This window comes from Ictidomys tridecemlineatus, unplaced genomic scaffold (assembly GCF_052094955.1).
Source record: "Ictidomys tridecemlineatus isolate mIctTri1 unplaced genomic scaffold, mIctTri1.hap1 Scaffold_873, whole genome shotgun sequence".
Classification (NCBI taxonomy): Eukaryota; Metazoa; Chordata; class Mammalia; order Rodentia; family Sciuridae; genus Ictidomys; species Ictidomys tridecemlineatus.
The window spans coordinates 39,395-63,689 of NW_027526117.1; the positions used below are offsets into that span (position 1 = coordinate 39,395).

A 24,295-nucleotide genomic window follows, 5' to 3' on the forward strand; every position below is an offset into this window, starting at 1 on the left:
ATCAGGGTGCTCAGAATATATTTTCTCAGTTCTGGCAGCACTAGGGTTGTATCCCTTCCCATTATTTCTCTTCCCATTGTGACCAGGAAGAACCTCCGGATTGAGCCCAGACCAGTGTCCCCCAAGTGGTCAGAGCAGACATCAGAATTTCATGTTGTTAGTATATATTTTATGTAATATTTGTGTATTTGTTCTCAAGATATTGTTATATTGCACCCTAGAAAATGGATACACTTCCCAAAAGAATGGGGATTATAAAAATCCTTGTAGTATTTAAGTGTTATATTTTTACCTAGTTTATTAAGATGTCTTATTCTTAGTATGGAAAAAATAGAGGAGAAAATAGGCATTAGACATGATCCTTTTTGCAAAGCTGTGACATATGGTTCATAATTACAGAAATGGTTTGTACCACAATCATAAACATTTCCAATGTGCTTTCAGAGATGCATCTGGCTGTGGCTGAGGATTGAAGACAGCGTTTGTGTTCTTGTCTTCCAACTTTTTATTTACTACCTCCTCAGAGTTCCATGCAGAAGTTTATAGTGACTCCTTTCATCTTCTCCCTATATATTTCATCAAACTTTTCATTCTGGGCCACAGTGAAGTGGTTTTTCCAATCCCCCACAGTTCCTAGAAGATGGAAACCAGATAGGAGTTGTCATTCTCTTATGGACAGACTGAGTGGACCCAAGTTAATGAGTGGAGCACCCACATTAGGCTTGGCTGTCAGTAGCCTGACTCACCCAGTTACCCCTCAATGAACTCCGTTCCCTCTGCAGCTACCTGCTATGGGAAGCAGCCCTCTGAGGGTCAGTGCAGGAGGATGGGCTTCTAAATCTAATCATGACTGGTGCCAAAAGCTGGTGACCCAGAATGACCCAGCCCACCTACAGTAGAGTCACACAGTGGCACTACAGAGTCATAAAAACAAATGCACTATGGAAATACACCACATGGAGAAATCTCTAGATGTTATATGACCAAAGGCCCCAGACATAAAAATGTGTACTGTGTGATTCCATATGTATGACATCAAGAATAAGTAAAACCAATCTACAGGATAGAGATTAGAATAGCACTTGTCTCTGCAGGTACATATTGATAAAAACAGGGTATGAGAGGGTCCCTTCTGGAGTTATGAAAATGATATCTTGATTGGGGTGCTGGTTGTATGGCTACATATATTTAAAAAGTATGTTAAACTGTATGCTTAAGATCTGAGCATTTTTGTATTTAGATTATATATCAACATAAAAGAATTTGAAAATAGTTAGAAGGAGATACTATTTTTCACTAAGCAGTGATTAAAATAATTTCATATTAGAAAATGTTCTTTGTTCCACCAATGTCTCTTCTGAAAAATTATGTGACAGAAAAGTATCAGGAAATAACGACTATGCCCAAAAATTTTCATTGTAACATTATTCATAAAGATGAAAACTGAAGGCAATGATAACTTCCCTATCACTAGAAAAACAGATGGGTGAATTATGAATGTTTATTATGCCACTTTGATATTACAGAGGACTTCTAAAAGCAGTGAGGGGCTTGGATCTATATGCGTTGCCCTGAAGAGATGTTTCATATTCTGGTGGGCAAATTTGTATAGGATAACTACATATGGTATACATATCTCTGTGTTTGTATGAGACAAAAGGAAGAGTGTGTATAGAAAGGTAGATATGTAAGGGCCTAAAGAAGGGCTATTTGCAAAATCACCATCAGCTATTTGAAAAGAAATGGAATCATTTGATTTGTTTCAGAAGCATTGAGTATTCTTTTAGATGGAAAGGGCAATGAAATAATTTCAGTAGAAACTATAATGTAAGTTAAAGTTACAATGGGCAGAGAGAGAGGAAATGGGTCATGACAGAAGATATACCTAATGTAGACAGTAGCTGAGCCTTTTAAGTGGTGGATTCATAGAGCAAAGAGTTGTGACCTCCTGCTGCTTAAGTCCCAGATCATTAGGTAGGTCCAGGAGTCTCTGTGAATTCTGGATCAATAGTTGCTCCTGCCTTTATTCATTTACAAGGTTGCATTTCCTTTGCTATTTGCAGAGCTTTGTCTACTACAACAGGTTCAAGTGCCTAGCCTTATTAGAACCAGGTATCATGAATAGTCAGTTCATGGCTTTGGAATTAGTGAAACCCAGTATCATCTTGGCAATGTTACCAGGCAGGCTCAGCATTTGTGACAAGGCCCCACAAACCTTTTCTCATGAAGGGGGAAATGGACTGGTCCAGGATGGATTTGGGAACTGTAGAACGATTTGTCATGAGATTCTCCTTCATTTTCTCAAATGATGTCTCTTGGACAATTTTATCCAGCACCGTTTCATCCAAGCTCTTTACCATGAACTGTGCCACTTTCTGAATCTCATGTTTTGGGTCCTGTGGTGAGGGTGACATTGAATGGGATGGATGAGTTTCAGAAAGCCGTGATTCTTTCTCAGAAGTACAGCCCTGAACAGCTTCAAGTTTCTCTGTTCCTGGGTCTGTGTCTCTTTACTCACCTTCTTTATGTCCTCGTAGAAGAGGAAGAGAACCTGATGTGTGTCTTTCTTCTGCCACCATCCTTTCACATGGTCAAACCAGGAGCCCCAACCCACTGTAACAGACACAAAGAGCAGCCTACATAGAAATGGCACAGAACCTTCTGAGGGTCAGGGTTTTTGTTGATTTGAAGTGTAAATGGGACAGACTCTGCATCAGATACCTCCTAAGAGTCCTGATCTGTTTGATTTTGATGGTCATGTGGACTGGGTCGGGCTTGGGGTTATTTGTCCAAACATGCTACCCAAAGTGTCTTCCTGTTGAGGATGCACAAACATGGTACCCTCACTGAGATCGCAATCCCTCTGGAATGAGGTTGCCTCAACAGAACCTGTGGCCCAGAACACCGACTTTCTAATCAGGTGGGAGATATTTACTGAGGGCTGTGGGTCTATAGTGGAAAAGCAGCCAAGCTGCTCTGCCTGGTCCCCATCCAGGGCAGGACTTACCTAAAGAGGCAAAGTTGTAGAGAATCAAATGTCATGTCTGATTCTCTTGAATCCGTCTCACTAGAATGGGGATACAGGTACACGAAGCATTTTCTTTTACCTTTTCCATCAATGAAGGTTTCAAAATACTCTTCCCAGGTTCCAGGGTCAGGTAGCACTTGATTCATCCTTTGGAAATGGTAGTAGGAAACCATACAGTCTTTGGCATTTCGAGCTACATAAAGGAACTTTAGGGTAAGGAGACAGATGGGTGAAAAATGGTATAGAAATGGATTTTCACAAAGTCCACCTGGGTTGAGTCTTCCTGAGGCTGTCTACACACACCTGTTTAGCACTTCGGAGCTGGCAGTGTGGCTTTGTAATCTCTCACCACTCTCCGTGTATCTTTGCCAATTATACTCTGTTTTCAACCTGGTCCTATTAAGACTTTAATTAGCTAACCTGATCCCCACTGGTGGCAGGGGGCTAAATCCTCCTTTAGAAAGGATGACCTGTCGTGTGACTAAAAAATGCCACATGCATGTGGATGAGCCTCTGACAAACTCATCTTGGTTTCCTGGTGAAACAGGATAGCTTCGTGGTTAGGGTGTGGACTGTGGAACAAGAAAAGAGTTACTGTCTTCCTTCTGGCCTCTCCAATTTATTATTTCTATCTTTAGTCGCTTCAGCTCTGCCCCTACAAAGCACCCCTTTATGTGTCACTTTGACCTCAAATTCAAACCTTCCTCTTCACAATTTTTCATTTAACCAACTTTTGTCTCATTATTATAAAATGAGAGAGGTAGGTAAATTCACATTTATTGTATCAGCCCCAAAGTGCCCTCTCAACTATCCACCCAGGACCCATGAACAGTTATTTCAGTGCTTGCTGATTTTCACCGTAAAACAGTGGTTCATAATCAGGGATGATATTTTCCACCAGAGACATTTATCAATCACCAGAGACATTTTTAGTTGTGACACTGGGACAGTGATGCTGGCATCTAGTGAGTAAAGGTCAGGAATGCTGAACAATACTCTACCATACACAGGAGACAAAACTAAGATTTCATGTCACGCCAATCAGAATGGCAGCTATTATGAAGACAAACAACAATAAGTGTTGGTGAGGATGTGGGGGAAAAGGCACACTCATACACTGCTGGTGGGACTGCAAATTGGTATAGCCAATAAGGAAAGCAGTATGGAGATTCCTTGGAAATCTGGGAATGAAACCACCATTTGACCTAACTATTCCTCTCCTTAGCCTATACCCAAAGGACTTAAAAACAGCATATTACAGGGACATAGCCACATCAATGTTTATAGCAGCACAACTCACAGTAGCTAAATTGTGGAACCAACCTAGATGCCCTTCAGTAGTTGAATGGATGAAAAAAATGTGGCACTTATACACCATGGAATTTTCTCAGCAATAAAAGAGAATAAAATCATGGCATTTGCAGGTCAGTGGATAGAGTTGGAGGAGATAATGTTAAATCCCAAAAAAACAAATGCCGAATGTTTTCTCTGATATAAGGAGGCTGACTCATAGTGGGGTAGGGAGGGGGAGCATAGGAGGAATAGGCAAACTCAAGATAGGGCAGAGGGGTGGGAGGGAAAGGGAGGGTGCATGGAGTTAGAAATGATGGTGAAATGTGATGGTCATCATTATCCAAAGTGCAGGTATGAAGACAAAAATTGGTTTGAACATACTTTGTATACAACCAAAGATATCTAAAATCGTGCTCTATATGTGTAATATGAATTGTAGTGCATTCTGCTGTCATATATAAATTTTTAAAATTAATAAAAAATACATAGGAGAGATCTTCTGCTTCCACCCACATGAAAGAATTATCTGGCTCAAAATATCAGTAGTGCTTTATTTATTCATATTAAACTATCTTTTATGTTCTCTATTCTGATACTTGGACATTTTGGAACCTTTCTGTTTTTAGAGGGAGTATCCTTTCTAGGAGTAGCTCATTCCTAGGTCTAGTAAATATGCAGCCAACCAATCCAGAGCCCACAGTTTCACCTCCTCCTTTATGAAGCTCCCATACTCTGAACCACTGTCCACCTGCCCACTCAACACAGGGCAGGTACCAGACAATCAGACGCAGTCCTATGCCCCAGAGTCTGCTGAAATTGTTCAAACCACCCAGCTCGAAGCCTGCCTACCTTGCATCTCCTGTCCCCATCCTGCAGAAACCACAATAATGGCTCTTGTACATATTTTTATCTCATCTTTCTGCATCCTGACTGACCTGGTGCTTCCCTATATGGCTCTATGTGGCATGCGGTACCTTCTGTTTCTAGGGAACTGTGAGCACAAAACACTCTTCATGACGGTCATTTCTGTGTCTGCATTACTTACCACATCACTTTGAACAAATCCCATTTGTCTTTTAAGCAAAAACAAAACAAAATTATAAAACAAGGGCTGAGATTGAGAAGCCCTGCTTTCCAAGTTGGTTACTCTGCCACTGTTGCCTAAGTCCTATATCCGTCTTCTCCACCAATGAACACGTTTCTTAAAATATTAAAAAAAGAAACACCTGAATTCTTAAGCTTTTAAACCTCAGTTGTCTTTCACTTCACTGTTTCTTGCCAGCTTGTGAATCTCTTCTCATATTTCTGACCTCTAGTCACAAGACTTCATCCCCTCTCCAAGTTCATGAATTTGGTATTCGTCGGTATTTATACTGCATATTAGCCTATTTGGGGGTTTTAAATTTCAATAACTGACATATATTTCTTTAATAGTTCTGTTTCTAATTATATGTTATTCCTGTATTTTAATTTTGATTCAATCTTTCATTTCTTTATACAACCTATTCTTCCTTCCTTCCTCCTTCCCTTTTTTCTTCTTTCTTTGTCTCTCTCTCTTTTTTTCTTTCCAGTGCTGTAAATGAAACCAGAACTTTGTATGTTAGGAAAACACCCTAGTACTTCCCAGACCTCTTCTTTTATTTCTATAGGTGATAAATTGTTAAGTAAAGTTCTTGAGGTCTAACTCTGCTGCTTGTTATCTGTCTGTCTGTCTGTCTATCTATCTATCTATCACCTCTATCTCAATCTCAGTATCTTGGCTAATTCTGTGTTTTGTAATGTGGGATGGTGAGCTCAGGTGGGTATCTTGTGGGGCCTGGGCAGAAACTGTATTCTTCCAGACCATGTGCCTGCCAGGGATCCTGGGAACACTGACAGTTACTATATGCCGATTTGACTTATTGTATTTTCTTGAACAGCATGAGGAAGGCCAATTTGAACCCCAAGTTTTGAGAGAGGAGGACAGTGGGCACACATTCTCAGGGGAGCTAAGAGCAGGCTCAAGACAGGCTCCCTGGGTTCTCCTTCACCGTCTCCACCCACCATTGAGGATTCGACCTTTCAGTATCCCAGTTATACTCCTTATTCCTCTGGTTCCTGATATCCTTGGCTTTGGCCTTGTGCATTTGCAGCCATCAAAATTTAAGTTGCTGGATTATCCAGGTCACCAAATTTCCCCAGACAGATCCAGGCCTAATTTACTTCTCTGAGTTTTATTTCCCTCTTCATTTTTAGAACTTAGGGACTTTCCTTACTTTTAAACCCATCTCAGTTATGCATTTAAAAAGGGAATTCTGCTATGTCCTGCAGCATTCATGGGTGGTATACAAATGTTTTTGTATACAAAACATCATCCTGGAAACAGAAGTTCTCACTCCTCACCCAGGTTTTCCAAAAGGAAGCCATGTCATTTGATGTGAGTCTTCCCCCTGCACTCCTGTCATCCTGAGATTGCCCTCTTAGTCATTCCCATCTGTTTCCACTGCTGAGAAAGCAGTTCCCCGTATTCAGTCTGTGCTCTTGCCTCCCCTTGGTACACAGTTCTCATCTTTTGCAGATCAGAAGACATGTTTTACTGCCCTATGCGGTGACAGAAATTCAACACGCACTGATGTCCATGATAAATAAAGTCCCAGAATGAGTAAAACAAGGAGCGCAGGGCTGTGGCCAAGGGCCTCCTCAAGAGCACTCATGGCTCCCTCTGTTCATCAACTTTCCCTTTTGAACAATCTGCAAGGCTTTTTATTATTCCCCTTTCCCTCTCCCCATGGCCCAGCCTGTGGCCCCTGTTCTCACTCTTTCCTTCATAGCAATCCTTGCTCTTCAGAGCAGTGGATCCTCATGCCTCCCCATGTCTATTCTCTGTAGAAATTCAGTACAGCTTCTGCCTCCAGGTCTCTTGGAAACTGTCCACGGGAGTGCCCTTGTGGAAACTGTCTGCGGGAGTGCCCTTGTGGAAACTGTCCACTGAACATAGAACCTTGCATTTTCCCTTACTGTTGAGAAGCTGCCAACCCTTCAGAAGTAGAGGAGAGGTAAAGATGTGGAGGAGGAAGTTCTGACCTGGGGTCCGGAGGCCTCACTCTGGGTGGGCTTCCTCTCCTCCTGCCACCAGGTGGCTGAACTTATCCTACCTTTCAGTTGTTTTCCCAGAACGATGATGGCAACAACTGAGTAGGAAGGTGAGTCCTTAGTATCCGTGGAGCAGGCATCACATTGGCTTTTTCCACACCTTTAAAATAATTCAAGAGGATACATCTGTATGGTGTAAGCACAGTGAGGGGACCTTGTGTCTCAGGCTCTGTCCAGAATGTTTCATTATGCACTTATCTCTCTGTTGGTTTCTTGGCTTTCTTTTGGGATTTCATAGTCATTTACTGATATTACTTTCATTTTGAAGAATGACAACATGATGGCTATAAGGGAGCTTCAACTTAAGCTACTTCATTACTTCAAAGATAAGGAGATGGACCATTGTATCGTGTTGAGATGGAGCCCACCAGGACCAGAGAGCAGGGCTCTCACCTTCCAGCCAGCTAGAGCCAACCATATGTGACTGGCCTATGCCAATCACTTTTTCCAACTCTAAAACCATAGACATTTCCTGGCATGTAAGTCATGAATTCTACTCTTTCGTTTATACCATTATTGGGTATTTGCTGTATGCGATATTGTGTTGAACTGAGGTTATGGGGAAAAGACAACAAATAAAGCAAACGTCTTCTTTCTAAGGAGTGTCAACTCTAGTGTAGCAATCAGAGGCTCAGGTAAATTGCCATGGAGAGCCAAAGGAGTCAGTGCTGAAAATCAAAATTGCTCCAAAGATCTGGAGTGAATCGATGTGCTTAGGTGACACAGTTGAACTTGGACCACTTGTATATGATGGGTGAAGATCCCTCTGCATGAAGGGTCAAGAATGCTGATTGCTGAGGGAGGGTATTTATAAAATAAAGAAATAAGAAATGACATAAAATAACATGTCACTTTAAATGTGCAGCAGGGAGCTACACTTAGAAGTGGCTTCCACACAAACTCCCATCTTGCTGGCTGGTGTGAGTGCTGGCAGGGGGTCAGGTCTCTGTTCTAAGCCTGTAATCAAAGTGCCCTCAGCTGACTGAGGAGCTAGGCCTCTTCTCTCAGTGCCTGTTTTTCAAGGCTGGGCCTCATCGGGAAGGAAACTGTGGAGAAGAGGCCTCTCTGTGCCTCTTGTCCTTTGTTCTGGGCACACCTGTAAACTCTATTTTGCCTTCTAAAAAGTGTGGTGCTGGGAGTGTTCTGGATGCCAACTTCCCTCCACCCTGTCAACCAGGCTCCTGGGCAGTCTTTAAGTGTTATGGGAATGGCTGTTCTACTGGCCCTGAGGAGGAGGGAGTCTCTCTGCTAGATCCCAGGAAAGAGCATGAGAACTGAGCCCTTCAACAGGGAGGGCCCGGTCTGGAGCTGACATCCGTGTGTGGACACCTTGAAGCATGCAGACCTAGTGCTTTCAAATCACGGCTGCTTTTGAGCCACTCCCATTGAGAAAGAGTTCTTCTTGGAAGCTTGGCATGATCTCTCATCTCCACAGCTCTTCACATTTTCTCCCCAAACTTTCACTTTAGCATTAGCATTTACACTAACATTCTGATCATCTCAACTTTATTTATGGGAATCTCCAATGAGGTTTTAAGAAATTGGTATCACAGTTTCACATAACAACCATCTTAACCTTTTTGTGTGTGTGCCTTGGACTGAACCCAGGACTCGGGCATGCTAAGCACATGTTCTACCACTAAGCTATACTCCAAGCCCCATCTACACCATTTCTAAGTATACATTTCAGCAACTTTAAGCATGTTTGCATTGTTGTATGACTATGTATTTCCTGAACTTTTTTATTTTCCCAAACTGAATCTCTGTGCCCTTTCACACTAACTCCACAATTCTTCTCCAAGTCTCTGGCAACCACAATTCTGATTTCGGTCTCTTTGTATTTGACTACTTTAAGTATTCATATAAGTGGAATCACAGTATTTGCTCTTTTTCATTTGGCTTATTTCACTTAACACGTCTTCAGTGTTCTTCATGTTACAGCATACGTCAGAATTGTGTTTCGTCGTATGTATATACTACATTTTCTTTGTGCTTGCTTCTCTTGTTATTGTGACTCATGCTGCTATAAACTCTGTTTGAGTCCCTGTTTTCAATTCTTTTGGATATCTGCCTAAAAGTGACATTGCTGGATCATGCAGTACCAACATTTTTTTCTTTAAATAAGAGAGCATTCTGGTATTAAAAAGAAAATTGGAAAGCCACTTTTGGAGGCCATTAAATTCATACTTCTCAGTAAGGATTTTCTAACTTGCCTTGCCTTTCCTCAGCTCCTTTCTGGTCTCCTGCTCTAACTCTGCCCGTCTGTCCACATGGGTCCCCCTGCTCCAGGCTCCCTGTGTAGAGGACATGAGTCTTCCCTCCTGCTTTCATCCCTATTGAGGCCATGGAACCCATTTTCATCTAACTGGCAGGGAGCAGGGGACCCATGGAGTCAGTCATTTTTGGCCCTCATCATCTGCACTGAGGTCCTAGCCCTGGGATTTGAGCCATACATATATCCTGTGTCTTTATGAGAGAAGTAGTTCAGCTTGCGTTGTGGAAATAGCCCCAGGGGGTACAACGTTAAGTAGCTAATAGTTAAATAGTTCTTGCCTTCAAGGAGCTTGGGGTCTGGCAGAAGAGAGAGGCAAGAGTCAACAAGGACAGTGACAGCTGATCATTCTGGTCCCTCCAGGAGTGCAGTTTGGCCATGCTCCTCTCATTCTGCCCAGAGCACTCCGTACTCACCTCTGACTCACCCACTGATTGTGGTGTACGTATTGTCTGCATTTTTCTCTTCCATGGAACCATGACTTATTGAGGGCCAGTGGATGCAAGATGTCTGATGAGCAGTCCGGGGCCTGTAGTGAGTGTGGAACTGAGTGGGCTACTCCTAGATTTTACCTATATGTAGTTCACACACCCACATGTGTGCACATTTTCTCAGTCTTTCCAAATGTATTCCTGTTGGACTCTATGCTTTTGGTGTGGAATGTCTTTGTACCTGGGATTTGGTCAGAGGGTGCAAGGGCCCTAGGAAGGAGATGGACTAGCTTGTTCATGGCCCAGTGGTGCCCATCCACTCCAGAGGTTTTGACCCTGGACTCACGTGCATGAGTCGGTGTCATTCACTACCCTCCTCCTCTAGGGGCACACCTCACCTCTGTGGGCAGAGACTGTCTATCCTGGAATAACCACGGCATGGATGAGTCTCCACTGAGTACCCCTCTGTCAGTGGCTGGGAAGAAAGAAAACCTGAGACTGTTTGTTCCTCCTTGGACTCAGGGCACCTTGATTCATAAAGAACCGTCTTGGCTTCCATATGACATGCCAAACTGGGGACTGGTTACCTGGCTTCTTCAAAATCCTACAGCTGCTGGGATGACCTGAGGGAGGCTCTGTCTTGTTTTTTTCTGACTTAGTGATGGGACATTGTGCTCCTCACTGGCAAGAAACCTCATTAGAAATCTTGCTCAGGATTTTCTCTCTTTTTAATCTCCCAATTGTCAGAGATTAAACAATGTTGACGGGGGGGGGGGGGGGGGGGCAGGATGTAGAAACAAGATAAAAATTTGGGCTTGGTTGGTCCAAGGACCAAATGGCACCCTGGGGCAAGTGATTTATCCTGGAGAGGTAGCTGTCAACAATACTTTACCATGAGATACCTTGACAGGCACTGTTTCAAGCTTTTTACATATATTAACTCACTTAGTCCTCACAACTAATTGAGGTAGGTGCTATTCTGTGGCTATTTTGTAGCTGAGTAAATTATAGAGAAAGGTTAAATAACTTGCTAAAAGTCATGGTATAAGTGACATAGCCAGGATTTGAACCCCAGTTGTCTAGATTTACCCTGCTGTGGAGTCATAATCAGAGACAAAGAAAAATGGAAGATCTTGATGGCACATGGAATGAATCCCAGTTAGGCAAACAGAGGTTAGCCTGTGTATGGAGTTGGCACTCCACAGATAATTAAGAGATGGAGAACATAAGGCATTGAATTGCAAAGCCAGTGTCACCTACATAGGAACTTAGATCCAGAAGGACCTCAAGGGTATCTTGGCTTGCAGATACACCTGGACAAGGTTACAAGTTCTTATGCATATCAATCAGACCAGGAACTTCATTTCTTAAGGCAGTGGAAAGGTTTATCAGATCACCATCAACAGTTTTCTAAGAACTCCAGATCTCCATGCTAGAGTTACACTGCTTCATTTTCATAGCTTTATTTATTTGTGTTCCCAAGTTTCTATTACATGGATCTCTGTAATGCTCAGCTTTGGGAAGTGTCTGTCTCTGTCTCTGTCTCTGTCTCTGTCTCTGTCTCTGTCTCTGTCTCTCTCTCTCTCTCTCTCTCTCTCTCTCTCTCTCTCTCTCTCTGTGTGTGTGTGTGTGTGTGTGTGTGTGTATCTGTGAACTCTCTGGAACTCACCAGAGGGACTCACCGGAGGGCTGGGGAGGCCGAGCCCACTCAATGAAAGGGTGGCGGTGTTGGATGATGGCTCGCTGGCACTTCTCCACATCTGCATCCTGTTCAATCATGTCCACAATTTCCTGAATCCATGTTGTTCCTGAGAGTCAGAAGAGAAAGGCAAGAAGCAGAAAACGTTTAGATAATCTTCTTGAAGCTGCTGAGGGAAAGGATGAAGGGACATGGAGTCTGTTGTTGGCTTCAACCTCCTCTGGGTCCAGGATCCTGTTTGCCATGAGAGATGGACGTCCATGCGGGACAGACTTTGGGTCTATACTTGGCGTGGAGCAGCAAAGGAAAAGCTCACAAACACCCAAGAGCAGGGCATGGCGGAGCGCAGCAGGTGGGGCCTCCAGCACTGATATGCTGCAGCCCCTTCCGAGAATCCAGGGATGCCAGGCATCCAAGCCTAAGCCCCCTCCTAGAACAGCAAGGAGCGCGACTTCTGTCCTGGGGCATACTGACTTAGCAGGGTGAGGTCTCTGCTGTTGCCCTACCCCACAATCACCTGCTTTAGGGTAAGTACAGATGAGAAGATCGTCCGGTTGGCCTCAAAGTTCTGGATCTGGCTCCAGTTGTCTACAGTGGTACTCTGCAGGGGGATCCCTGCCACCTCTTTCAGTTGTGACTGTTTCTTCAAATTCGAGGTTGGGGCCATAGTATCTTGCGGTGGAGAGTCCTTACGGGAAAAGAAAATAGCTTTCTTTAAAAAAACTGGTGGTGGGGCTGGAGATGTGGCTCAAGCAGTATCCCGCTCGCCTGGCATGCGTGCAGCCCGGGTTCGATCCTCAGCACCAAATACAAGGATGTTGTGCCTGCTGAAAACTAAAAAATAAAAGATTAAAATTCTCTCTCTCTCTTTTTAAAAAAAACTGGTGGTAAAATACACATAACATGAAATTGAGCATTTTAACTATTTTTAATTGTATAATTCAGTAGCATTAATTACTTTCACATTGTTGTGCACTCATCACTACTACCCACCTCTTGAACATTTTCTTTTTCTTAAATAGAAATACTGTACTCATTCATCACTAACTCCTCATTCTCCATTCTTCAGCCACTGAAAACCACCATTCTTTGTTCTGTTTCCACAAACACTAGTTGTTTTACTTAAGTAAAATCATATAGTATTTGCCTTTTTGTGAGTGGCCTGTTTAACTTAGCTTAATAGTTTTATGATTAATCCATGTTGTGTAATGTTGCAGGACTTCCTTCCTTTTTGAAGTTGAATGATATTCTTTGCTCATGTGCTGTATTTGATTATCATTAATTCATCTATGGAAGCTTGGGTTGTTTCTACCTTTTGATTATTGTGATTGATGCTGCTATGAAGATGGGTATATAAATATCTCTTTGAGTTCCCATTATTCATACTTTGGGGTAAATACATAGAAATGTAATTCTCCAAATTAAACATTATATGTTTAATTTTGGGAAAAACCTATTGCACCATGTTCCACAGTGGCTATATCATTTCACGTTCTCACATGCAGTACACAGGCTCCAATTTCTCTATATTATCACCAACACAAGATGTTTTCTGGGTTTTTAAAAATAGCTGTCCTGATGAGGATGAGGTTGTATTTCATTGTGGTTTTGATTTGCATATCCCTAATGACTAATGACGTTGTACGTATTCTCATGAGCTAAGTGTTTATTTCTTTGTAGAAATGTCTTTTCAAAGTCTTTGTTCATCTTTGCATTTGTTGTTGTTGTTTTGAAAAAAGTTGCATTAAAAATAAGGCTTTTAAAAGCACAAAAGGAGGAAGACAGAAGTAGTGGGCCACTGTTACTCTTGGGATTTCAGGAGATATTTATTAATACTACTATTAATGAGATGATAATAGTCAAAACCCAGCACGTATCAAACACTTTGATTTGTCATGTGTTAGGCTAAATGCCTGTATAAATTAGTTCTCAGTTCTTGCATAATGTGAGTGACAGAACTTTGGAGATTAAAGGGTCCTTACAGAAAATGTAATAGTAAATGATTGTTGGAAATTCAATAACAGAAGCTGGTTCCATGATTCCATAGAGTGGGTGGGGGAACTGGCAGCCCAGCTTGGCCAAACCTAGCTTTCAAATGGCCTTGCCCTCCCAGAGAGAGAAACCCCATAGCACAGTTTACATCACGAAATTAAAGACAATTGGACAGTGTGTGCCTCTCAGTAGAAGACACATGACCTATGAAGTGGTCCTACCACATACATGGAACCCAAATCAGTAAGCAAATATCGGTTTAAAGGAAATTAATATTAAAATATATCACGACAATGAAATGAAAATGTAAGTCAATATATAAGACCAATAATAAATAAATGGAATTGCTTCAGATTTAAAAAAACTTCTGCACAACAGAGGAAACAATTAAGAACACAAAGAGAGGAGAAAATCTTTGCTAGCTACTCTTCCAACAGGAGTTTATTATGCAGAATATAGGTAGAACTCAAAAAAACACCAAAACCCAAATCAAACAACCCAATCAATAGACAAATAATTAATTAAAAGATATTTTTCAAAAGAAGAAATGCAAATGGACAAAAACTATATGAAAATAATGTTCAATATCCTTAGTATTTAAGGAAATGCAAATCAAAGCTACAGTCCAATTAGAATGATAATCATCAAAAATATAAATAATAATACATGCTGTTGAGGTTGTGAGGAAAAAAGTATAGTTATATATTGTAGACGGGACTGTGAATGAGTACAACCACTTTGGAAATTAGTATGGAGAATCCTCAAAAGGCTGGGAATGGACTCACTCTATGACCAAGCTACTCTACTTAAAATAAGTAAGATCAGCATGTTATAGCAATACCTCCATACAAATGTGTATAGCAGCACACTTTACAAGCCAAGTTATGGAACCAGTCAGGTACCTGTCAATAGATGAATGGATAAAGAAAAAGTGATCTATCTATCTATCCATCCATCCGTCTATTCACACACACACACACACACACACACACACACACACACACACACACATACACACACACACACACACACACATAAATACAATTGAGTTTTACTTCACCATAAATGAAAATGACATTATATCATTTGCTGGTAAATGGGTAGAACTGGAGAACATCTAGCTGAGGGGAAAAAGCCAGACTCAGAAAGTTAAGGATAAAAAATTCTCTCTTACATGTAAAATATAGAGAAAAATAAGCAATTAAAGAAGGGAGAATCTCATGAAAATAGAAGGGAGTACAGTGGAATAGAGGAAGGAAAGTTAGGAAAGGGGAGGAGGGATGGGAAAGGGGAGTAACAGCAGAATAAAATTGATCCAACCATGTCATGTGCACATATGAATCTATCAAAATGAATCTCACTTTTATGTATAATTCTAATGCACCAATTTAAATAAATTAAAAATTAAAAATGTAAACCACATGAAAGTCTACAGGACAATAATAAACTTACTTCAAATAAATGACAAGACAGTTGAAAAAAATAAAGAGGAGTCAGTATATTTTTTAAAACCACCTAAAAATACATATTAAAGAAAAGACATGCACAGGAATGTTCACTTAGGTGATTAGACTTTGAAGAAACTAAAGAAGGGAGCAGAGGATGTAGTTCAGTGGTATAACACTTGTCTAGTTTGCAGGAGACCCCAGGTTTAACCTCCAACACTACACAAGAGGAAAACAATAATAAAAAAGGAAACAAAATAGAACTTTAAAAAAGAAAGTGATTATCTTAAGTGTCAAGACAGTGGCTACTTCTAAAAAGTTAGAGGACAGAGAAAATGGGGGCTTCTTTAAGTTGGCAGGTTTTTAGAATATACTGTCCTGGGTGCCAGATACAAGGTTATTGGCTTTATCGTCATGTATTAAACTGTGCATTACTGTATTAGAATAGAAAGCTAGATAGTATCATGGGAAGGGACTGGCACATCAGACAGAGAAGCAGGTGAGGGCTGCATTAGTCAGCTTCTGTTTTTATTATTAACTACCTAAGTTAGGTTACTTATAAAGAGGTTTGTTTAGCTTACAGCTCTGGAGGCTGAAGTCCAAACAACACTGGACAGGCTCTTGCAAAGGTCCACTTGGGTGTAACATATCATAGGGGAAGTAGGTGTGTATTTCCTTGTGTGGTCTCTCTACCTCTCTGAAATTTGATTGTGGGGACTCCATCCTAACAACCCTGAACTAATCTGATTACTTCGCAAAGGCCCTGCCTCTAAACACTATAGTAAGATAAAGTTTCCACCTTTTTAATATTATACATCATAGTGTGGAGACCAAACTCCTGCATGAGTTGGGGGTGGAGGTGAGGATTAGGGGAAACACCACATTCAAACTTTATCAAAGGATCAGAGGAACAAGGGAGCAAGGTTTCTTCATGTTAAATAATTTCTAGAGCTTAGAGCTTTACGGTGGGGAGTGTATAGAAGTGAGCATGGATGATGTTACCAGGGCCTTTCAGGTATGCTTTTATTCTAAGGGCAATAGGAGGTCACCAAATAGGGGGAAGCTGGAGACTGCCCAAGGTGACATGTTGCACTTTAGAAAGGTCACAATGGGTGGGGGACTGGGAGGACTGGACTGGAGCCCAGTGGGACAGTTCTGCAGCAATTCAGATGGAGTTGGTGATCGTATCTTTGCTGAGTACTGTGGCAGAGGGGACAAGAAGAAGTCAGCAGACTTAAGAGACCTTTGGGAGGTAGAATCAATGTCCCTTAATGATTAAATGTGAGGGGAAGGGGCGGCCGGGGAAAGTCAAGCTTGTGAACAGATTTCTGATGCGGGTAGCTGGGGAGTCAGAGAATTTGTTTCAAGTGGGAGCCCTGGAGGGGAGCAGTTTTTGCATGGCTAGGTTCAGTTTGAGGGGGAATCTGAGCTGCCTGTGGGTCCTCTGTATCTGGAACCCTTAGGCAGGTGTGAAGGTGGGTCCAGAGCTCTGGCCTGGTCAACACATTGTCCAACCCTGCTGAGAAAACCGTGAGTGAGGCAGGTGCTGAGGGCTGAGGTGTGCGAGGAGAGCATGGGAGTCAAGAGGCACTTAGTTCTTAACTGCATTCGACTTATGAATTATGACTTTATATGGTGAAATGGCCATATGCATTCAGTAGGAATCTTACTTTGAATTTCGAATGTGAATAATTTCCCAGGATTACAGTGTGTGGTAAAATCCTCTCCTGATGCTGGACAATGGCAAAGAGCCACAAGTCCCAGCCACCCCATGATCACAAGAGGAATCAGCTACACTCCACAGTGTGCTGTGTGGCTGAGCTAGGATGGGTGGGAGGTAGGTTCTATCAATGCATTATCATCTATCACATTTTCAGTTTATGATAGACTTATCAAGATATAACCCCATCATAAGTCAGCATCTGTGTATGGAAGGTACCTGGAGCTCAACAGGCCACAGTATGCAGGGTGCTGAGAAAAACAGCTGTCTGGGACTAGGGAAGTTAAAGATGGGGCTGTCTAATGTGCTCTCATCCCCATGGCCCTACTGTGTGGAGGCAGTCACAGGGCGCGGTGGAACCTGACTGAAGCTCAGGAAAGGAGGCTCAGCAGGAGTGTGGAGAGAGCTGGGTAGTGCTGGGGCCTGACTGAAGCTCAGGAAAGGAGGCTCAGCAGGAGTGTGGAGAGAGCTGGGTAGTGCTGGGGAGCAGAGGGCCGTGCCATGGAAGGGATTCCAGGCCCTTTTCACCTTCCCTCAGATCCTTGCTAGCTGTAGAAGCACTGTTAGAGGAGAGAAGATTTCAGGGAGAAAGTTTAGGGAGTAATCACCTGAATTCTAGATTGAACAGTTTGACTGGTACCTATCACACACACCTTTCATGCCATTGTTTTCAGTTTCCTTAGGACCTGGCTGAGTTAACCTATTTGGTAACACCTACATGGCACAAGATGAAAAAGTACAATGAGGTAAGTACAGCATTTCTTTTGAGCCATATTCTTACCTTCAAGCTCCAGGAGAGTCAGCAGCCTTGAGACCTGAGCAAGGGTCAGTAGGCCCAGGAATCACATTCCAAGGAAAAGGGTGGTGTTCCCTGGCTATGGCAATCACAGAGGCTCAAATTTCCTCTGTGCTGCCGCTGAATGGCCTTCAGCAGGTAGAGGCACTTGGGGAGGCTCTCCTGTTGGTGTGGTACACTGCAGTCATTACTGAAAGAGTCTGGCTGCATAGGAGAAAACCCCGCTGCCACCTGCCCGACAAAGAATCGCCTTTCATTGTTCAGCGTTCACTTAACTGTGGCCTTGACTGCTCTGCAATCAGCTGTCTTGAGCTGAAAACTCAAGGCTGTCTGGAGGAATGTATGGCAGCAAGCACACCCCTCCTTGTTTCCTATGACCTCCCAGTGACTGCACCTGTGGGTGCCCACAGTTCTTCAGCAGAAGCCAGCACTGCATGGCTCTGCTCCTCCCCCCAGGGCTCTCAGACTGGCAGAGGATCCACAATGGGCAGGGCATGGGGTGTACCCAGGCTATGCTTCAGAGAAAACAGTCGCATGGCCTCCAGGTCCTCTCCTTTCTAGGCAGGGTCTGTGTCTGCCTGAGCACCCAGCCCTTGTTAATCATTTAAACTAGCAGCCCAAATTGATTTATCTGACTCTCTCCTCCCGCTTCATTACTGATGATGCCATGATGTGCCAAATCAACAGATCACCAGCCACCCAGTTTTATCATCATTTCCTAACCTGAATCCCCTTCTTTTCCTTTTAGCTAAACATAAAGGGGGCTTAAAACCTGTGTGAAGAGCGGGTTTACAGGATGCTAGTCCATTATTTTCAGTTTTGCTAGCTTACCAAGTAAATCTTTTTCCTTGCCCCAATAATTTGTCCTCAAGTCATTGGGCTCTTTTATAAGTGGTGAGTAAATAGACTTGGGTTCATTAATGGGGGAACTGCAAGAGCTAGAAATAAGTTCCTGCTCCTTTGGTGATTTCTTTAGCCCAAGGTTCCCTTTCTGAATCTATAAAATGTAGGAAATGGGGCTAGGATTGTGGCTCTGCAGTGGAGCGCTTGCTTAGCACGGGCGGGACCCGGGTACGATCCTCAGCACCACATAAAAAATAAAGGCATTCTGTTGTGTCCATCTACACCTAAAAAAAATATAGGAAATGGTGATTGCCTCCAATTGTTGTTTTAAGCTTAAAAACAATAATGAAAACATCTTTCCTAGCCCATGCTGCTTACAAATATTGGTTTTCCTTTTCTTTCTCCTTGAACAGTATTCATCAACACCTATATGCAGAAAAGACACAGCAAAAGTCTAGAGTTTATATATGCATTTATTTAACCTTGCCTTATCTTTTAAAAGGCATGCAGTTATGAAGACAGACTATATTTTAGTGACCTAGGCTACCTGGAAAATCAGACTGGCCATGCATTAAATACTCACTGACTGCTACTCTTCCGTCAAGTCCCAACCTTGTTCTGACCTAGTGATTTCTTTCTGGAATTTAAGTGTAACTGAGAGAAGGATTTAGGATTAAAAGAAAGATACACCAAGTCTCAAAGGTGCACGGATTCTCACATCTGTGAGCCATTGCAATGCTGAATGCACTCAGGAATAGTTGTGATTCTTTACAACATGCCCTTGGCACTCATCCTTGTAAAATGAGGGAAACTGTCAAGCACAGGAAAAACTTATGCAGAATTATGTCCTTGTCCCCTGGCTCCACCTTTAGTCCATCCCCTAGCATAGGCCTCCTATAAATATTTATACCCCACTCCAATAGATTGCTTATTTCCCTCTGGAGATAGCCTGCAGTCTCTTTTGGATGTGTATTCTTTGCTTTACCCCAAAGACACCTCTCTTGAGATTGCCCCCATTCTCCCTTGAATGTGTATCTATTTTCCTAAATAAACCTTTGTCTATAAATTTATTTGGCATGTGCTGAAATTCTTTTCCATTATGTATGCCTCTGGTGCTAAGTAAGGTTCCCCCTCCCCTCTAGAAATCCTTGCACTCTTCCAGAGAATCACCTAGCTGCCTGTCCTGCCAAAGTTTTACATCTTTGACCTTGTACTGACATCAGACATCACTTTTCCTCTCCTTTTCCAAAGGGGATTTTGTTTGTTTAATTGCAATCTATTTTTTTCTACTTTCTTCCCAATTCTCTTATTCCAGTGCTGTCAACACTCGACCTCATTTGATTGACTCCAAAGTTCTTAGGGCTAACTCATGATCTTTCTCTGCAGTTCAAATACCTCATGTCCAATTGTGTAGGTGTCTGCAATACCAGAGCCACCTGCATGTATGCCACCCCTCTCTTACCTCATTCCCTTGCCCCATTTCCTTCCAGGTCATGGGGCTGCCATCTTTCACACCTGAAGCATTACCTTGGATTCCTTGACCTATCTAACAATATCTTTTATCATCGCATGTTTATTGAGGACAACTGCAAATAAGAAATAAACCATATAAAGAACTCAAAATGCTTAACACCAATAAAACCCCACAAATAACCCAATCACTAAATAGACTAAGGAACTGAACACATACTACACAGAAGAAGAAATATAATCGATCAACAAATATATGAAAAAATATTCAACATCTCTAGCAATTACAGAAATGCAAACCAAAACTACATTGAGATTTCATCTCTCTCCAGTGAGAATGGCAATATCAAGAATATAAGCATCAATAAAGTTGATGAGGATGTGGGAGAAAAGGTAAACTCATACATTGCTGGTGGGGCTGCAAATTGGTGTAATTTGGGAAAGCAGTATGGAGATTCCTCAGAAAACTTGGAATGGAACCATCATTTGACCCAGCTATCCCACTCCTTGGTTTATACCCAAAAGACTTAAGATCAGCCTACTACAATGATACAGCCACATCCATGTTTATAGCAGCTCAGTTTCCAACAGCTAAACTATTGAACCAACCTAGATGGCCTTCAACAGATGAATGAATAAAGAAACTGTGGTGTATATACAGAATAGAATATTCCTCCATCTTAAAGAACAACAAAATTATAGCATTTGCAGATAAATGGATGGAGCTGGAGAATATTATTCTAAGCAAAATAAGCCAATCCCAAAGAACTAAAAGCCAAATATTTTCTCTGCTATGTGGATGTTAATTCACAATAAGGGAGGAGGCTCTAGGGAAAAATAGAGCTACTTTGGATTAGACAGATAGAAGTGAAAGGAGGGATGGGGTATGGGTGTAGAAATGAAAGTAGAATGAATTGGACATTATTACCCTATGTGCATATATGATTGCATGACCAGTGCAAATGTATGTCATGTGCAATCAGAAAAATGAGAAGTTAAACTCCATTTATGTATCATGTGTCAAAATGCATTCTACTGTAATGTATTACTAATTAAAACAAAATTTAAAAATAAAATAAACCCATAGTTTTTAAAATCCCAGAATTTATAGTTTTAAGTACAGCTCTGGTTGCTCCCTCTGCATTCATATCAGTGAACTGGGATATTGCAAAACCTTCTATCAGCTCTCCTTTTCCCCAGTCTCTTTCCTCTGGTCTTTACTGTGTTCATCATATAAATTAGCTCAGTCCAGAGCAGTTACCTCTCATCCTGTATGGCCCAAAGTCATAATTAATTCAAGGTCTTCTTTAATATGACACCATCCATGGCTGAACTTAGTGTTCCCTGGAGTCATCTTATAATTTCCTACCTCTTTGCTTCAGTCCTGTTATTCTCCCTATCCAAAATATTCTTAATCAAATTTTATAGAGTCAAAAGTATCAGCTTTAAAATGAAATTTTACTTGAAGCCTTTCTCAGATTCTATCTGAAAGTAAACTGTGCTATGAACTAGCTCTTATTTTTTTAAGAAGTCAGTTTTATTGAGGTCTAATTCACTTCACCCATTTAAAATAGTTTTAGTTGTAAAACTAAAACTAGTGTAACCATCACTACAATCAACTTTAGAGCATTTTTGTAATCCCACAAAGAAACTCTGGTGCTGGTGGTGCAGCTCAGTGGTATAGCACTTGCCTAGCATGCTTGAAGGCCTGGGTTCCATCCCAAGCACCAACACACAAAGTGAGGAGGAGGAGGAGGAAGATAGGAGGAGAATAAGAAAGGGGAGTGGGAGGAGTAGCAGGAGGAAGTGGCAGAAACCCTGCACCATTTAATGGTTACCCTTCATTGCCCCTATTCATCAGCGTTAGGTAGCCACTAATTTATTTTGTATATCAATTGGACTCGTTTACTGTGAATATTTTATGCATACAAATATAAGTGAAATCATACAGTATGTAGCCTACAAATGCTATTACTTGAATGTGTCCCCCAAAGTTTATGTGTTTGAAATGTAATCCCCAGTGCAACAGTTTTGAGAGGCGCGATCTTTAAGAAGTGATGAAGTCTCAGTAAGTTGTTATCACAACACTATTGTGTATTGTGAAAGTAAAGTTCATCCCCTCTTTCTCTCTCACATCATGTGATGCCTTCTGCCATGTTATCCCACAACAGGAAAGTCCTCTCCAGTTGTGAGCCCTCAAACTTAGATTTCCATACCTCCAGAGCCATAAAAATATATCTCTATTCTTTATAAATTGCTAGTCTCAAATATTCTGTAATACTAGAACAAAATAGAATAAGATAGCATGCGTAATTTGCCTTTCTTTAATAGCAATTTGCTCTTTTATTTTAAAGAGAAAATCAACTAACTGCCCAATGCCCTCAGTTTTCTTAGATATGCTATTAAAACTTAGGTGGGACTAGATTTAGGTCTCTCTCTCTCTCTCTCTCTCTCTCTCTCTCTCTCTCTCTCTTTCTCTCTTCCCCTCTTCCCTGGCTATCATGAAATGAGCAGTTTCTTCCACCATACACTCCTGATAAAATGTATTAATGTATTGGTTCACTCCAACCCAATAGATTATGGATTGAAAGCTCTGAAACTGAGGCAATATAGCCTTTTCTCTTTTAAAGTTAATTTATCTCAATTATTTTGTTATAATAATGGGAAAAAAGACTAGCACACTGGGTCCTGTACCTTGGGACTAGACCTTCAGTCTGTATTTCTGCAGGCAAAGGCACCTGGTACTTTCATATATCACATATATCTTTGAAACTCTGCAAAAGCCTGAAGGAACTTCAGGCCACATCCTTAAAACATTTATAATTCACCTTTTCCTCTAGGGAAATTATTCTCTTATCCTTGGGTCTCATATTTTAAGTGTTAAGGATAATTTAATTGTTTGGGGTATGGAGTGGTATTATTTGTGTGTGTGTCTATGGTTCTGAGCATTGAACCCAGGGTCTCATGCATGTAGCCTACCACTGAGCTACAATCCCAGCTCATTATCACTTTAAAGGAAAACAATTTTTTGTTAAAAAAGGTCATCTGGAATTTATTCAGATTTATCTTTTATGTGACTCACAATCCCACCCACATTTCAAAATTAATAGCATATTTTATATTCAATATTTAAATACATTTTATCTTTAGGACTAACTCAAAGAAAAGCTACAAATACATTCTTCGTCTGACTGTCTCTCTGATTACTTACAGTTGGTATTTAACAGCAAGCAGTGAGTCACTAGGTGAGGAAGTTGGGGTCCAGATCCTGGTTTTTCCGAGAGGGCCTTTAAGGAGGGCCCTCCTTCAGGGTAACTGGGTGTGCCCTGACCCAAGATTAACTGGCAGCATGGGAAACCAGTCACCAAGAGTATGACCACATCTTGGCAAAGCAGGGCTCGTACATGGCTATAGCTTTCTTCCTCAAGAACTGATGTGTTTCCTATCGCCCTATCAGGACTCTGATTAATGAGTTTACTTTTGCCTACACCTAGGTGCAGAGTCAGGGTTAGATTTCTGTCCTTTGGGAACAAGTATACACATGCTGAATTCATTTTCCAAAGTGGGAGGAACTGATTGCATGGGTGCAGTGGAAATCAGGCCAGAGTGAGAGGACAGTGTACTCCCTGCACTTCCTGCCAGAGAGTTCATGGGGCCCACTGGGTAGGGCTATTCGTTTAGACATTTGTTCCAGGAACCATGTTTCAGTTATGGAAATCCAGAAGGTAAGTGAAAGCAGGTAAGGAAAGGCCAGGGATTCCATAAAAAAGACGAAGATGATCCCAAGAGACTCTCAAAATAAAAGAGAAAAAAACAAAGCATATTGACTACTATCGTTCACTCATTCAGCATTAGTTGATCATCAGCATTGTGGTAGGCACTGAAAACACAAAGAAATACGAATTTTGTAAGATCTTTGTTGACTTCTGGAATCTGGGAACCTAAGAAATTGTTACTGCTCTCTAAAAATCTTATCAAAAAGTGGCCTGTGACCTGTTCAGTCTCAGGGACAGGTAGAAATTCTAAAGTGAAAGGCCATTGGAGTCCTGACCAGAGAGAGAATCAGGAGGTATAAGCAGAGGTGACTGCTCTGTAGAAGAGAAAGAAGTAGACAGAGTTCTGAGGGTCCTGTGAGAAGAAGGAATAAGGTACAGGGCAAGCCTGTGCTTTCTGT

General features: G+C 41.7%; 1 protein-coding gene and 1 long non-coding RNA gene across 3 annotated transcripts; one reads left to right on the forward strand and one right to left on the reverse strand.

Moving 5' to 3' along the window:
• Positions 1 to 280: 280 nt before the first annotated feature.
• On the reverse strand, positions 281 to 17,952 carry LOC144374773 (sulfotransferase 1C2-like). The gene is made up of 8 exons (XM_078037512.1): positions 17,794 to 17,952; positions 12,373 to 12,543; positions 11,826 to 11,964; positions 7,385 to 7,553; positions 3,108 to 3,234; positions 2,519 to 2,613; positions 2,216 to 2,396; positions 281 to 633 (listed from the first exon to the last, which is right to left on the reverse strand). Exons 3-8 carry the CDS (start codon positions 11,933 to 11,935, stop codon positions 521 to 523), a joined length of 795 nt encoding a protein of 264 aa, XP_077893638.1. The 5' UTR covers positions 11,936 to 11,964; positions 12,373 to 12,543; positions 17,794 to 17,952; the 3' UTR covers positions 281 to 520.
• Positions 15,892 to 21,184, forward strand: LOC144374774 (uncharacterized). 2 transcript variants are annotated; one of them, XR_013434081.1, is made up of 3 exons: positions 15,892 to 15,956; positions 17,687 to 17,758; positions 20,142 to 21,184. It is a non-coding gene; the product is annotated as an uncharacterized LOC144374774 (long non-coding RNA). The 2 variants fall into 2 exon arrangements; XR_013434080.1 differs by lacking the exon at positions 15,892 to 15,956 and adding an exon at positions 16,463 to 16,544.
• Positions 21,185 to 24,295: the final 3,111 nt, after the last annotated feature.

What these genes read in the sequence shown, in the direction of transcription:
- LOC144374773 (XM_078037512.1), bottom strand. Translation starts at nt 11,935, where the DNA reads ATGATTGAACAGGATGCAGATGTGGAGAAGTGCCAGCGAGCCATCATC. An exon ending in GTGAGGCCTCCGGACCCCAG is followed by an intron (nt 3,235 to 7,384) that starts GTCAGAACTTCC and finishes CTTACCCTAAAG; the next exon opens with TTCCTTTATGTAGCTCGAAA. An exon ending in TTCCCCCTTCATGAGAAAAG is followed by an intron (nt 634 to 2,215) that starts GTTTGTGGGGCC and finishes TCCATCTTCTAG; the next exon opens with GAACTGTGGGGGATTGGAAA.